This window comes from Entelurus aequoreus, linkage group LG12, assembly GCF_033978785.1.
Source record: "Entelurus aequoreus isolate RoL-2023_Sb linkage group LG12, RoL_Eaeq_v1.1, whole genome shotgun sequence".
Classification (NCBI taxonomy): domain Eukaryota; kingdom Metazoa; phylum Chordata; class Actinopteri; order Syngnathiformes; family Syngnathidae; genus Entelurus; species Entelurus aequoreus.
The window spans coordinates 63,893,252-63,909,446 of NC_084742.1; the positions used below are offsets into that span (position 1 = coordinate 63,893,252).

General features: G+C 39.2%; 1 protein-coding gene and 1 long non-coding RNA gene across 2 annotated transcripts in view; one reads left to right on the forward strand and one right to left on the reverse strand.

Annotated features, from left to right (window-relative positions):
* Positions 1–192: 192 nt before the first annotated feature.
* LOC133662428 (uncharacterized) overlaps positions 193–16,195 on the forward strand; it is a 34,873-nt gene continuing 18,870 nt past the window's right edge. The window contains exons 1-2 of the long non-coding RNA XR_009828103.1: positions 193–1,912; positions 3,188–3,297. This is a non-coding gene — a long non-coding RNA (uncharacterized LOC133662428). The remainder of the gene's footprint in view (positions 1,913–3,187; positions 3,298–16,195) is intronic.
* The window catches only part of nrip2 (nuclear receptor interacting protein 2), a 32,140-nt gene continuing 26,447 nt past the window's right edge, over positions 10,503–16,195 (reverse strand). The window contains exons 5-6 of the mRNA XM_062066413.1: positions 15,541–15,593; positions 10,503–15,436 (exon numbers count right to left, since the gene is read on the reverse strand). Coding sequence (XP_061922397.1) covers positions 15,323–15,436; positions 15,541–15,593 — 167 coding nt within the window. The 3' untranslated portion in view covers positions 10,503–15,322. The remainder of the gene's footprint in view (positions 15,437–15,540; positions 15,594–16,195) is intronic.

Consider the following 16,195-nt stretch of genomic DNA (forward strand, 5'->3'; position numbering starts at 1 on the left):
CCACGGACCGGGGGGTGTAATTTTTTATTTTTTATTATTATTATTTTTTCATAAAGAAATACAATCATGTGTGCTTACGGACTGTATCCCTGCAGACTGTATTGATCTATATTGATATATAATGTATATATTGTGTTTTTTATGTTGATTTAATTAAAAAAAATACTTTTATTTATTTATTTATTTTTTAAATTTCTTGCGCGGCCCGGTACCAATCGGTCCGCGGACCGGTCCGCGGACCGGTACCGGGCTGCAGCCCGGTGGTTGGGGACCACTGCTCTAAGGTACAGTCCCACGTGCTCCTCTATTTATTCGGGAGGTCCCGAGTTAACATCACTGAGGCTGCTTCTGAAGGGAGGGGTAATGCAAGCAGCCCCAGTAGACACGATACATGATTGTTCAGAATGGAAATGTGCTGACACTTGTGATTTCGCCCTGTCTCTGTTTTGTCTGCGTTGAGGTACTCGATGTCCGTCCTTGGCTGTCAGCAGGCAAGGTCTGGAAACAAACTGCTGATACGAGACAACTCGCAAAGCAAGATTACAAGTTGTGCCTTTGCACAGGTAGAAAAGTACAACTTCAGCACAATTGATAATAACTATAGCAACGGCCTTTAAGCATAAGAGTTGTGTGATAACTTATACATAATTATTCCAACAGTATGGCGCGAGAGGCTGTTGAAGTAAAAAGTGTTTCTCGCCTTCCTGTCGGTCATTTTTTCTTAATAATGATCTGGCTTCAGCCAGCGTCATCTCACCAGACCCTCGGGTGCCGTGAATGTCAATCAAGTGACGAAAGTGACGTCTTGGTGAAGATTGATGATCGATCATGTTTAGGTGTATTTTTTTTAATGCCTGGCTAGCGATGGACTGACACAACCCTCCACCATCAACCGCTAGCTTGCCATTCCCGTAATGGGCGCCCCTGACTTAGAGGCTTCTTCCGGACTAAACTCCTCCAAACGTGCCTGACTGGAGTTTGCTTGTCCCTGGGGAAAACCTAAGTTTGTCCAAAACGTCGTTAGAAGTGGCGCGTCCAAACTACGGATGACAAGGATTGGCCCAAAGTGTGTTTTTGCCTACATTTAGTACCGTGTGAATTCAATTAAAATGATTATGCCGCCCTTTTGTGGGTGAAGATGGATTTGATGGTCAGTGAATATTAATTCCATTTGCAAAATGCTTGAGCACAGTATCAGTATATATGACCCAATCCAAACAACTTTCCCCACTCATGGTATAAATTAAGTATAACCAACAAATAAGGTCAACCCACGGTCGCACATGACACACCAGCTCATTGAACTTTGTGGACATGATAAAACATGTATATATAATTTAAAGTTACACACATTGATGCAAAACACTTTCTCCGTACTTCTCCATGTTTGGTGCATTTCAGCTGCTTGATATTTCTCAATGATTACTGTCATGATCAGTTTCCCGGATCATGTTTTGTTTAGTTAAAGACTCCCTTAGTTCTGTTTTACCACCCCCGGGTTTGTTTTTCTCTTGGTCGCCATGGGTGCTGATTATATCCACCTGCCTCTGATTTAGTGTTCATGACGCTCACCTGCTCCCGGGCACTAATCGGAGAACATTTTATTCCTGCTTTTTTGTCTTGTTTGCTCCATGCAACAAGTTACGTGTGTTTACTGTTTGATTCCTGAGCTAAGCTTCGCCATTTGTTTGCTTGTTTCCCATGCTAAGCTTTTCCATAGCTACCCGTGCTATCGGCACGCTCTCCTGTATTTGTGGATTTTGCCTGATTTATGAAAAATAAATCATTGTCTTACCTGCACGCTGCTTCCGGAGTTCCGTCTGCATCTTGGGGAAACAATCCGCGCAGTCACATGCGACCCCGCCGTAACAGAATACAAAACTTTAAGGAGGTCGTGGGGGAAAGAAACAAGGTAGGAGTCAAACTTTCACATTCTTTTAATATTCAATGTTTTATCGTTTATATGTCATATCAGTGTTTCCCATAAACTGCCAAGATACCTGTGGCGGTGGGGGCGTGGCTATAGGCGTGGTCACCATGACATCATTGAGTAATTTGCATCATTTACTACAATGATTTGATTTTCTCTAAAAAGGCTCAAAAAATGTATACTTACTAATTAATAATAACAGTTTTGTTTTAAACGTCCATCCATCCATCCATTTTACAATATAATTACAACACTTTATGTACATATTTATATACAGATTTGAACAATAAGTTATTCACTGAAATATATTTATTAATTAAAAATATATCTTATAAAATATAAAAGCTAAAATGTCTCAAAGCTCTGCCCCTTTAATTAGTGCATACTAAATAATTTAACTTTAGCCTACTACTACAACCATATTATTTACCAGCAACATAAAGTGAAACAGAGGCAGAGGTGTCCTGCCACAGTCAGTAACAAATAAACAGAAAACAGTAGTGGTGGTAGGTAGACACAGAGCTTCATCAAACATCTGATCCACTGAACAAAGAGCTCCAAAAATCTTGAACTTTAGACTGCCATCAGTTTTACTCCCTACACTTAACCATGTGTTTCCTACTGCCTGCAGACTTTGCACCCTTTGTTATATACACATGTTGTGTTTCTAATATAAATACATTTGATAACGTCAAATACAAATAAGGCAAGAGAAGTACCCTACACTTCTCTTTTGTAAAGTAAATCTGAACAGCCGATATGGGCGTCTACATTAACTATATGATTTGCCTGAGAAGCTGGAGAGGACAACAAAAAAAAATATTATTATTTTTTATTTATTTATTTTTTTTAATTTGTGGCGGACGTAATTCTTTCGTGGCGGGCCGCCACAAATAAATGAATGTGTGGGAAACCCTGCATATTGTATTGTCGTCAGCATCTGATGTATGTGTGTGTGGGGGGGGTGGCAATTATCTATCAACTGTATGTGCCCGTTCACTTACAGTGCACGGACGCCTGCATTGTTGATTCTGAAGGCCCGGGCAGATTTGGTACAGTATGGCAACATAAGCAAGCTGAATTCTGATTGGATACAAACTAAAACTAAAAAACAACAGCGCAAACATGTTTATGAGGAATACCCGGAATATGAATATATTACAACTTTTCACTGTCGATATTTTGAAGAATAACAAACAAGCCGTGGGGTCATGAGCAGCTAACATTTGTTACTATGAGACATTCTGTGTGCTTCAGGGTGGACTGCAAAAGCTGCTTGAAGAATCTTCGGTGCGGCTTCAGAGACAAAAGTCTCTTTCCTGCGCAGGTGTCATCTCGCTAACAGGATGTGGCAAAGGAGGAGGCGGGTAAGGGGATTTTCTTCTTCTCATTCCTCTTCATGTTCTGCGGCGGGGGAGCGTGACAAAGCAACACCCGACAAAGCCAATGTAGAACTTTGAGCACGTCCTCACGGGTCCTGATTCAGTCACACTCTCAGGTTTTTGTTAGTCCTCCTCCCCCGAGATGTCTGCTAGTCCAGTGTTTTTCAACCACTGTGCTGTGAGATACAGTCTGGTGTGTCTACTCTTACCTATTTGGGTAAAAAATATTTTTTGCAAACCAGTAATTATAGTCTGCAAATGATGTGTTGTTGTTGAGTGTCTGTGCTGTCTAGAGCTCGGCAGAGTAACCGTGTAATACTCTTCCATATCAGTAGGTGGCAGCCGGTAGCTAATTGCTTTGTAGATGTCGGAAACGGCGGGAGGCAGCGTGCAGGTAAAAAGGTGTCTAATGCTTAAACCAAAAATAAACAAAAGGTGAGTGCCCCTAAGAAAAGGCATTGAAGCTTAGGGAAGGCTATGCAAAATGTAACTAAAACTGAAATGGCTACAAAGTAAACAAAAACAGAATGCTGGACGACAGCAAAGACTTACTGTGGAGCAAAGATGGCGTCCACAATGTACATCTTGAACATGACATGACAATCAACGATGTCCCCACAAAGAAGGATAAAAACAACTAAAATATTCTTGATTGCTAAAACAAAGTAGATGCGGGAAATATCGCTCAAAGGAAGACATGAAACTGCTACAGGAAAAAAGAAAAAGCCAAGAACTAAAACACTACACACAGGAAAACAGCAAAAAAGTCCCAATAAGTCAGGGCGTGATGTGACAGGTGGTGACAGTACACCTACTTTGAGACAAGAGCTACACTATATTGCCAAAAGTATTTGGCCACCTGCCGTTACTCACATATGAACTTGAAGCACCATCCCATGGAATTGTCCAAAATGTTTTGGTATCCTGGAACATTCAAAGTTCCTTTCACTGGAACTAAGGGGTCAAGCCCAACTCCTGAAAAACCAACCCCACATCATAATTCCTTCTCCACCTAATTTCACACTCGGCACAATGCAGTCCGATTGTAGCGTTCTCCTGGCAACCTCCAAACCCAGACTGGTCCATCAGATTGCCAGAGGGTAAAGTCATCAGTCCAGAGAAGGCGTCTCCACTGCTCTAGAGTCCAGTGGCGACGTGCTTTACACCACCGCATCCCACGCTTTGCATTGGACTTGGTGATGTACGGCTTAGATGCAGCTGCTCGGCCATGGAAACCCATTCCATGGAAGCTCTCTGCGTACTGTACGTGGGCTAATTGGAAGGTCTTATGAAGTTTGGAGCTCTGTAGCAACTGACTGTGCAGAAAGTCTTTGCACTATGCGCTTCAGCATCCGCTGACCCCTCTCTGTCAGTTCACGTGGCCTACCACTCGGTGGCTGAGTTGCTGTTGTTCCCAAACTCTTCACTTTTCTTAAAATAAAGTTGACTTTGGAATATTTAGGAGCAAGGAAATTTCAGGACTGGATTTGTTGCATAGGTGGCAGCTAGAGATGTCCGATAATATCGGTCTGCCGATATTATCGGACAAAAAAAATGCGTTAAAATGTCATATCGGAAATTATCGGTATCGGTTTTTTTATTATCAGTATCGTTTGTTTTTTTGTTTGTTTGTTTTTTTGTTTTTTTTAATTAAATCCACATAAAAAACACAAGATACACTTACAATTAGTGCACCAACCCAAAAAACCTCCCTCCCCATTTACACTCATTCACACAACAGGGTTGTTTCTTTCTGTTATTAATATTCTGGTTCCTACATTATATATCAATATATTTCAATACAGTCTGCAAGGGATACAGTCCGTAAGCACACATGATTGCGCGTGCTGCTGGTCGACTAATAATACTAACCTTTAACAGTTAATTTTACAAATTTTCATTAATTACTAGTTTCTATGTAACTGTTTTTATATTGTTTTACTTTCTTTTTTATTCAAGAAAATGTTTTTAATTTATTTATCTTATTTTATTTTATTCATTTTTTTTTAAATTACCTTATCTTCACCATACCTGGTTGTCCAAATTAGGCATAATAATGTGTTAATTCCACGACTGTATATATCGGTTAATATCGGTATCGGTTGATATCGGTATCTGTAATTAAAGAGTTGGACAATATCGGCATATCGGATATTGGCAAAAAGCCATTATCGGACATCCCTAGTGGCAGCCTATGACAGTTCCACGCTGGAAATCACTGAGAGCGGCCCATTCTTTCACAAATGTTTGTAGAAACAGTCTCCATGCCTAAGTGCTTGATTTTATACACCTGTGATTAGGACACCTGATTCTCATCATTTAGATGGGTGGCCAAATACTTTTGGCAATATAGTGTATATTAATGCATGCTTGGTTATGGTTTAAAATCAAATCCAACAATTGCGACAACGGCTTTTTACTGTCAACCGAGTTTCGTTTTTTTTTAATGATTTCTGCTGGTGGTGTGCCTCCGCATTTTTTTCAACGCAAAAAATGTGCCTTGGCTCAAAAAAGGTTGAAAAACACTGCGCTTGTCCACAGACCAAACACAACTTGAAGGGAGAGAGACAGAATATGAGTTGGACTGTATGTAGCGTCGGCCAAGGTTTTGTTGATTACAGTATTTTTAGGACTATAAGGCGCACTTAAAATCCTTTTCATTTTCTCAAAACTCGACAGTGCGCCTTATAACCCGGTGTGCTTACCGACCTCGAAGCTATTTTGTTTGGTACATGGTGTAATGATAAGTGTGACCAGTAGATGGCAGTCACACATAAGAGATATGTGTAGACTGCAATATGACTCAAGTAAACAACACCAAAACATTAAATGTTCCATTGAGAATATAGAACATTACACATGGCGCTCAAAAATCTGTCAAAATGTTTTAGTACAATTTTTAGTACAACCCCCGACACCAGTTCCAAAATTCCCGCAAATTACCGTATTTTTCGGACTATAAGGCGCACTTAAAATCCTTTTCATTTTCTCAAAACTCGATAGTGCCCCTTGTAACCCGGTGTGCTTACCGACCTCGAAGCTATTTTGTTTGGTACATGGTGTAATGATAAGTGTGACCAGTAGATGGCAGTCACACATAAGAGATACGTATGTAGACTGCAACATGACGGCAGTAAACATCACCAAAACATTAAATATTCCATTGAGAATATAGAACATTACACACGGTGCTCAAAAATCTGTCAAAATGTTTTAGTACAATTTTTAGTACAACCCCCGACACCAGTTCCAAAATTCCCGCAAATTACGGTATTTTTAGGACTATAAGGCGCACTTAAAATCCTTTTCATTTTCTCAAAACTCGACAGTGCGCCTTATAACCCGGTGTGCTTACTGACCTCAAAGCTATTTTATTTGGTACATGGTGTAATGATAAGTGTAACCAGTAGATGGCAGTCACACATAAGAGATACGTGTAGACTGCAATATGACTCAAGTAAACAACACCAAAACATTAAATGTTCCATTGAGAATATAGAACATTACACATGGCGGTCAAAAATCTGTCAAAATGTTTTAGTACAATTTTTAGTACAACCCCCGACACCAGTTCCAAAATTCCCGCAAATTATGGTATTTTTAGGACTATAAGGCGCACTTAAAATCCTTTTCATTTTCTCAAAACTCGACAGTGCGCCTTATAACCCGGTGTGGTTACCGACCTTGAAGCTATTTTATTTGGTACATGGTGTAATGATAAGTGTAACCAGTAGATGGCAGTCACACATAAGAGATACGTGTAGACTGCAATATGACTCAAGTAAACAACACCAAAACATTAAATGTTCCATTGAGAATATAGAACATTACACATGGCGGTCAAAAATCTGTCAAAATGTTTTAGTACAATTTTTAGTACAACCCCCGACACCAGTTCCAAAATTCCCGCAAATTATGGTATTTTTAGGACTATAAGGCGCACTTAAAATCCTTTTCATTTTCTCAAAACTCGACAGTGCGCCTTATAACCCGGTGTGCTTACCGACCTCGAAGCTATTTTGTTTGGTACATGGTGTAATGATAAGTGTGACCAGTAGATGGCAGTCACGCATAAGAGATACGTGTAGACTGCAATATGACTCAAGTAAACAACACCAAAACATTAAATGGTCCATTGAGAATATAGAACATTACACACGGCGCTCAAAAATCTGTCAAAATGTTTTAGTACAATTTTTAGTACAACCCCCGACACCAGTTCCAAAATTCCCGCAAATTACCGTATTTTTCGGACTATAAGGCGCACTTAAAATCCTTTTCATTTTCTCAAAACTCGACAGTGCACCTTATATCCCAGGGTACCTAATGTACTGAACAATCTTGGTTGTGTTTATCGACCTCGAAGCTACTTTGTTTGGTACATGGTGTAATGATAAGTGTGACTAGTAGATGGCAGTCACACATAAGAGATACGTGTAGACTGCAATATGACGACAGTAAACGACACCAACACTTTAAATGTGCCATTGATAATATAGAACATTACACACAGCGCTCAAAAATCTGTCAAAATGCTTTTAGTAGGACTTTGGTAAGCTATGAAGCCACACCGCTTGATGGATTGTACTGTGCTTCAACATAGGAGTATTATTATGGTGTGTGTATAAGGTAAGACATATTATTTGGCGTTTTGTTTCACAATATTATGCAAAAGCAACTTTTCTTACCTTCTGGTACCTGCTGATCTGTATTTGGGATCTGCATAAGTCCGGAAAATTTGCGCGTATCCGCCTTTGTAGTCCGTGCCAACACTGTGGTCGATAAGCGTCTTCTTTTTCTCTATGTGACATTGACAACACAGCTTTAGCCAGAATACACATCTTTTATTTGTCAGACAGAAAATACTGCTCAGGAGAAGAGGAGGAGAAACAGCAGAAGAAGGACAAAGTGGACCTCCATGTTGTGGATGATGTTAGCAGGGAAAGTAGCGGCTAAATGAAACCGAAAAACAACAAGTTCATGTTTTTTACAAACCACATATGGCAGCATTTAGCCAGCTCATGAATATCTTTTTTTTTTTTTGTGATACCACTTTGCACCACACGAGGCGCCCGTGAGGCAGACATTGTTTCCGACAGGCTAGCTAACCAGTTTTCCAAATTAAATCATTACAAACACATTTGACTTAGTGCTGTCAAACGATTGCTTTTTCAAATCAGATCAATCACACTTGATCGCGGTAAAATGCTTGGTCAGGTAATTACGGTTAAGGTAAACGAGCATGTAATCAAAATAAATTGCGCAAATAATCTGCATTTATACATGATTCGTGCGATCACTTTTTGTGTGTAATCACATTAGCTTATGTTTTAAATCTGATGGCCCTGATTTAATCATGTTAGTATTAGTACTGTCAAATGATTTTGTTTTTATTTTAGATTAATCACACTTTTGAATTGGCATTAACCATGATGAATCACATCTTAGTACGAACTTGCATAATTTAAATTAACTTAAAAAAGGAGCCCAATATTTATTCGCAAATGCAATTTTGTTGTCAGAATGTCATACAGGAGCATTTTGTAAATGTTTTTCTAAAGTGCAGGTCGTTTATTTGATCAAAACTTTGTAACAGTTGTATCTAAATTAATGTACAGTACAGGCCAAAAGTTTGGACACACCTTCTCCTGATTCAATGAGATTTCTTTATTTTCATGACTATTTACATTGTAGATCAGGGGTCACCAACGCGGTGCCCGCGGGCACCAGGTCGCCCGTAAGGACCAGATGAGTCGCCCGCTGGCCTGTTCTAAAAATAGCTCAAATAGCAGCACTTACCAGTGAGCTGCCTCTATTTTTTAATTTGTATTTATTTACTAGCAAGCTGGTCTCGCTTTGCCCGACATTTTTAATTCTAAGAGAGACAAAACTCAAATAGAATTTGAAAATCCAAGAAAATATTTTAAAGACTTGGTCTTCACTTGTTTAAATACATTCATAAATGTTTTTACTTTGCTTCCTCTAACTTTCAGAAAGACAATTTTAGAGAAAAAATACAACCCTAAAAATGGTTGTAGGATTTTTAAGCACATATACCTTTTTACCTTTTAAATTCCTTCCTCTTCTTTCCTGACAATTTAAATCAATGTTCAAGTAAATTAATGTTTTTTATTGTAAAGAATAATAAATACATTTTAATTTAATTCTTCATTTTAGCTTCTGTTTTTTCGACGAAGAATATTTGTTAAATATATCTTCAAACTTATTATGATTCAAATTCAAAAAAATTATTCTGGCAAATCTACAAAATCTTTAGAATCAAATTTAAATCTTATTTCAAAGTCTTTTGAATTTCTTTTAAAATTTTTGTTCTGGAAAATCTAGAAAAAGTAATGATTTGTCTTTGTTAGAAATATAGCTTGGTCCAATTTGTTATATACTGTATACTAACAAAGTATAGATTGGATTTTAACCTATTTAAAACATGTCATCAAAATTGTAAAATTAATCTTAATCAGGAAAAATTACTAATGATGATCCATAAATTATTTTTTTAATTTTTTCAAAAAGATTCGAATTAGCTAGTTTTTCTCTTCTTTTTTTCGGTTGAATTTTGAATTTTAAAGAGTCGAAATTGAAGATAAACTATGTTTCAAAATTTAATTGTCATTTTTTTTCATGTTTTCTCCTCTTTTAAACCGTTCAATTAAGTGTAAATATCATTAATTATTAATAATAACATAGAGTTAAAGGCAAATTGAGCAAATTAGCAATTTCTGGCAATTTATTTAAGTGTATATCAAACTGGTAGCCCTTCGCATTAATCAGTACCCAAGAAGTAGCTCTTGGTTTCAAAAAGGTTGGTGAGCCCTGTTGTAGATTGTCACATCGAAACTATGAATGAACACATGTGGAGTTATGTACTTAACCAAAAAAAGGTAAAATAACTGAAAACATGTTTTGTATTCTAGTTTCTTCAAAATAGCCACCCTTTGCTCTGATTACCTTTTTTTGCACACTCTTGGTATTCTCTGGATGAGCTTCAAACACACCTGTGAAGTGAAAACCATTTCAGGTGACTACCTCTTGAAGCTCATGGAGAGAATGCCAAGAGTGTGCAAAGCCGTAATCAGAGCAGAGGGTGGCTATTTTGAAGAAACTAGAATATAAAACATGTTTTCAGTTATTTCCCCTTTTTTTGTTAAGTACATAACTCCACATGTGTTCATTCATAGTTTTGATGTGACAATCTACAATGTAAATAGTCCTGAAAATAAAGAAAACGCATTGAAATGAGAAGGTGTGTCCAAACTTTTGGCCTGTACTGTATTTGTTTTTGTATTATTTTCGCAATTATTTGCATTTTTATGTATAAAATATACAAACCTCAAACCGAATTGCAATTTTGGAACAAAAAAATCACAGATGTTTTCGCAAAATCTTGCAGCCTATATGGAATACTGTATATTGTGCTATAATTGTGAATAGGTTTTTCTTAATATTGACAATTTAGCTGTGAATTTTGTGATTTTTTTCACATTTTAGTGAATTTTGGAATCAGTCATTTATTTTGCTTTATTTATAAAATGTTGGCACCATTAATTGTAGATGGTTGCATTGACTTATTAAAATATAAATATACAGTACAGGCCCAAAAGTTTGGACACACCTTCTCATTCAATGCCTTTTCTTTATTTTCATGACTATTTACATTGTAGATTGTCACATCACAACTATGAATGAACACATGTGGAGTTATGTACTTAACAAAAAAAGGTGAAATAACTGAAAACATGTTTTATATTTTAGTTTCTTCAAAATAGCCACCCTTTGCTCCGATTACTGCTTTGCACACTCTTGGCATTCTCTCCGTGAGCTCCAAGAGGTAGTCACCTGAAATGGTTTTCACTTCACAGGTGTCATAGTTTTGAGGCCTTCAGTGACAATCTACAATGTAAATAGTCATGAAAATACAGAAAACACATTGAAATGAGAAGGTGTGTCCAAACTTTTGGTGTACTGTATTTGTTTTTGTTTTATTATTGAAAATTGTTGTGGAAATTTATAATTTAAAAAAAGCCCAATTTTTAAAACCCTTTTGGTAAATATAGTTAAGTTTTTTATTTTTAGCAAATGTGTACAAAGGTCTCCAAAGTCTTTTTCACGTTGTCTTTATAGGGTATTGTGTGTAGAATTTTGAGGACAAAAAAATAATATTCTACTTTGGAATAAGGCTATAACATGACAAAATAAGGAAAACGTGAAGCGCTGTATTGTATGACATTCCAACTGTTGACTTATATGCTGCCCCCTGTTGGTTGGGTGGGATCATCACTGTATAGCTCGGTTGGTAGAGTGGCCCTGCCAGCAACTTGAGGGTTCCAGGTTCAATCCTAGTCACTGCCGTTGTGTCCTTGGGCAAGACACTTGACCCACCTGCTCCCAGTGCCACCCACACTGCTTTAAATGTAACTCAGATTTTGGCTTTCGCTATGTAAAAGCGCTTTGAGTCACTAGAGAAAAGCGCTATATAAATATAATTCCCTTCACTTCACATCTGTGGCTCGCAGCGGAGCTAACATACTCGTCGGTTCCTCTTTAAAAACAAGGAAAGGCAGGTGGCGCTCTTATTATTCCGTAAAACGTTCAACCGACAAGAGTCGAGGCGTTATAAATCAGAAAATGTTCCGTCTCGCCTATAAAGAAGCAAAGCTTGACGGTTTGAGACAGAAAGGCGGCGTGGGAAGGCAGCTCGGACCCACGCACACACACACACACACACACACACACACACACCCCCACACACTCCTGAGGTTCACGCTATCAGACGAGTACACAAACATGCAGACTTGAACTCCACAAAGTCATGCCCACGGAATGTTTTCTTCTTTCAGTCAGCGTCTGGCGGGATGTTTTCATGGGGAGGAACGTTGACCGAGGACTCTGTTGGCCTCCAGATGGCCCAAAGTGGACGCTAAAGAGGCGCTAATTGCTTTTTTTAAAATTCATCATGTGTCTTTTGTGCGTGGAGGAGGTAGATGAAGGGGACACTTGAACGCTCTCTGCCTGAGGACCCGCGCACTTCAGAGTTACTGAAAGTTAAAGTACCAATGATTGTCACGTCACACACACACTAGGTGTGGCGAAATTATTCTCTGCATTTGACCCATCACCCTTGATCACCCCCTGGGAGGTGAGGGGAGCAGTGAGCAGCAGCGGTGGCCGCGCCCGGGAATCATTTTTGGTGATTTAACCCCCAATTCCAACCCCTGGTGCTGAGTGCCAAGCAAGGAAGTAATGGGTCCCATTTTTATAGTCTTTGGTATGACACGGCCGGGGTTTGAACTCACAACCTACCGATCTCAGGGCGGACACGCTACGGCCGGGGTTTGAACTCACAACCTACCGATCTCAGGGCGGACACGCTACGGCCGGGGTTTGAACTCACAACCTACCGATCTCAGGGCGGACACTTTACGGCCGGGGTTTGAACTCACGACCTACCAAACTCAGGGCGGACACTCTACGACCGGGGTTTGAACTCACGACCTACCGATCTCAGGGCGGACACGCTACGGCTTGGGTTTGAACTCACAACCTACCGATTTCAGGGCGGACACGCTACGGCCGGGGTTTGAACTCACAACCTCCCGATCTCAGGGCGGATAATCTACAGCCGGGGTTTGAACTCACAACCTACCGATCTCAGGGCGGAGAATCTACGGCCGGGGTTTGAACTCACAACCTACCGATCTCAGGGCGGAGAATCTACGGCCGGGGTTTGAACTCACGACCTACCTATCTCAGGGCGGACACTCTACGGCCGGGGTTTGAACTCACGACCTACCAATCTCAGGGCGGACACACTACGACCGGGGTTTGAACTCACGACCTACCGATCTCAGGGCGGACACGCTACTGCTTGGGTTTGAACTCACAACCTACCGATCTCAGGGCAGACACGCTACGGCCGGGGTTTGAACTCACGACCTACCGATCTCAGGGCGGACACGCTACGGCCGGGGTTTGAACTCACGACCTACCGATCTCAGGGTGGACACTCTACGGCCGGGGTTTGAACTCACGACCTACCGATCTCAGGGCGGACACTCTAACCACAAGGCCACTGAGTAGGTTTAGATGTTTGCCAGCACGTTTCCTCGTTGTGTGAGTATGTTTTCAGTTCATATTAGCCTATTTTGGCTATGCTAACAGCTGCTCCTTCCTGTTAGCATTGGGGGAAAAAGATGATTTGACGAAAACAATCCATTTTTATGCCGGATTTATTTGAAGGTAGAGAGACAGAATATGAGTTGGACTGTATTTAGCGTCGGCCAAGATTTTGTCGATTACCATATTTCTCGGACTATAAGGCGCACTTAAAATCCTTTCGTTTTCTCAAAACTAGAAAGTGCGCTTTAAAACCTGGTGCGCTTACTGACCTCATAGCTATTTTATTTGGTACATGGTGTAATAAGTGTAACCAGTAGATGGCAGTCACACATAAGAGATACGTGTAGACTGCAATATGACTCAAGTAAACGACACCAAAACTTTAAATGTTTCATTGAGAATATAGAACATTACACACGGCACTCAAAAATCTGTCAAAATGTTTTAGTACAACCCCCGACACCAGTTCCAAAATTCCCACAATTTACCGTATTTTTCGGACTATAAGGCGCACTTAAAATCCTTTCCTTTTCTCAAAACTCGACAGTGCGCCTTATAACCCGGTGCGCCTAATGTACGGAACAATCTTGGTTGTGCTTATCGACCTCGAAGCTACTTTGTTTGGTACATGGTGTGACCAGTAGATGGCAGTCACACATAAGAGATAAGTGTAGACTGCAATATGACTCAAGTAAACAACACCAAAACTTTAAATGTTGCATTGAGAATATAGAACACACACAGCGCTCAAAAATCCGTCAAAATGTTTTTAGTAGGACTTTGGTAAGCTATGAAGCCACACCGCTTGATGGATTGTACTGTGCTTCAACATAGGAGTATTATTATGTGTGTATAAGGTATTGTTTCGCAATATTATGCAAAAGCAACTTTTCTTACCTTCTGGTACTTGCTGATGTGTATTTGGGATCTGCATAAGTCCTGAAAATGTGCACGCGTCCGCAACTGTAGTCCGTGCCGACGCCGTAGTCATAAGCTTCTTCTTTTTCTCGACCTTCTTATGTGGCATTAATCTTCCGCTGTTGCCATTTCTAATATAAAGTAGTGTAAAGTTCTTACTCATATCTGTCAGTAGACTTTGATTGATTGATTGATTGATTGAAACTTTTATTAGTAGACTGCACAGTACAGTACATATTCCGTTTAGTTTAAATTCCGTTTAGTTTTTCAATTTGTTTAAGTCGCGGTCCACGTTAATCAATTCATGGTAAACTAGCTATCAAAGCGCTAAAAATTGTGCGCCCTATGGTCCGAAAAATATGGTAACTTAGCTCTGGGCATCGAGTTGACATCGAGGGCTTTCAGCTCGATGTCTAGCGCTTTTGCACTCTCATTGGTAGGGGCCGGACAAATGTTTCTCTGCCAAGCAGACAGGAAGACTTGTACTCTATAATCTCGGACCCAAACATCCTGGTCTCAGCCAGAACACAAGGTCGGATCTTGGATGGTCCTTCCAGCATGACAATGACCGTGAACATACTGCCAGGGCGATAAGGAAGAAGGAGTTAAATCTCCTAAACTCGTCGAAAATCTCTGTAGGGAGCAGAAACATGGAGTTGCCAAGTGACAGCCCCAAAATCTCTCTTAAAGCCTCTGAGTTTGCCAGCAATACTTTCACCATCAAAAGATATAATACTTAAAAACAAGTAAATGTGTTTATTAATTGGTTATTTGTTTACATTCTGTCTCTCTCGCCTATAAAAATATCAATTTCAGTGTTTTATGATTTAAAAAAAAAAAAAAAAAAGGATTGATTTTACATTGATTTTCACTAAATATTTTGAAGTGTTGCAATCAGACTAGTTGACATGTAAACGTGGTTCTAAATGCTTGTCGGGGGTTCCGGAACGAGCCGGCCTCACAGCTTCTGGTCGGGTGTTTTGGACGGGGGGTGGTCGGCCGGGCTCAGGAAGGGCAGCTCCTCGCCGCCGCCCCCTAGCTTCAGGACGCGGCTGTTCAGGTCCAAGCAGCACTGAGCGGAGGGAAGGAAGTTCCATGAGTGACATCTCTCGCCTCACATGTCACGTATCACACGGACTAAACGAAGCTCACAGTTCACATTTGTCGTTTGCTTACTTTGAGTTGCAGCAGAGTCTGCAGGCCCAGGCTCAGTTCCAACGTGTCGTCCTCTGAGATGGACAACAAAAATCACAATGGACTTCATTTTTCGATTATTTTTTTTCGATTTTAACATTTATTTGCTCTAATCTCAGCATATTTCACATTTTTCTGTTTTAGTCACAGAGGGCCTAGCTTTGTAAGATCCAAATACATAATATATATTTATAATGCTAATGTATGATATACATTTAGAAAAATATATTTAAAAAATATATTTTTTGTAGTATGTATTTGTAATATATACTTGTAATCTATATGTATAAAGATAATACAGTATACATTTGTACTGTATTTTATATTAAATATGTACAGTATATATTTACAAATGTGTATTGCAAATATATATGTATTTGTTTGTATTCTATATTTATAATACGTATTTGTAATGCATAAATATATTAGTGTATATTGGTAATATATATGTATATATAAATACAGATTACATATTTATTTTTGTAGTCTATATAAGATATGTTTGTTAAATATATAATTTTCTATTATATTTATACAATACAGTATTTTAGATATGTTCTATTATGTGCCCAAAATTACAATAACATTTCTGTACATTTTAAATTTAATATATATTTTTCATACTTCATTCTTTTTG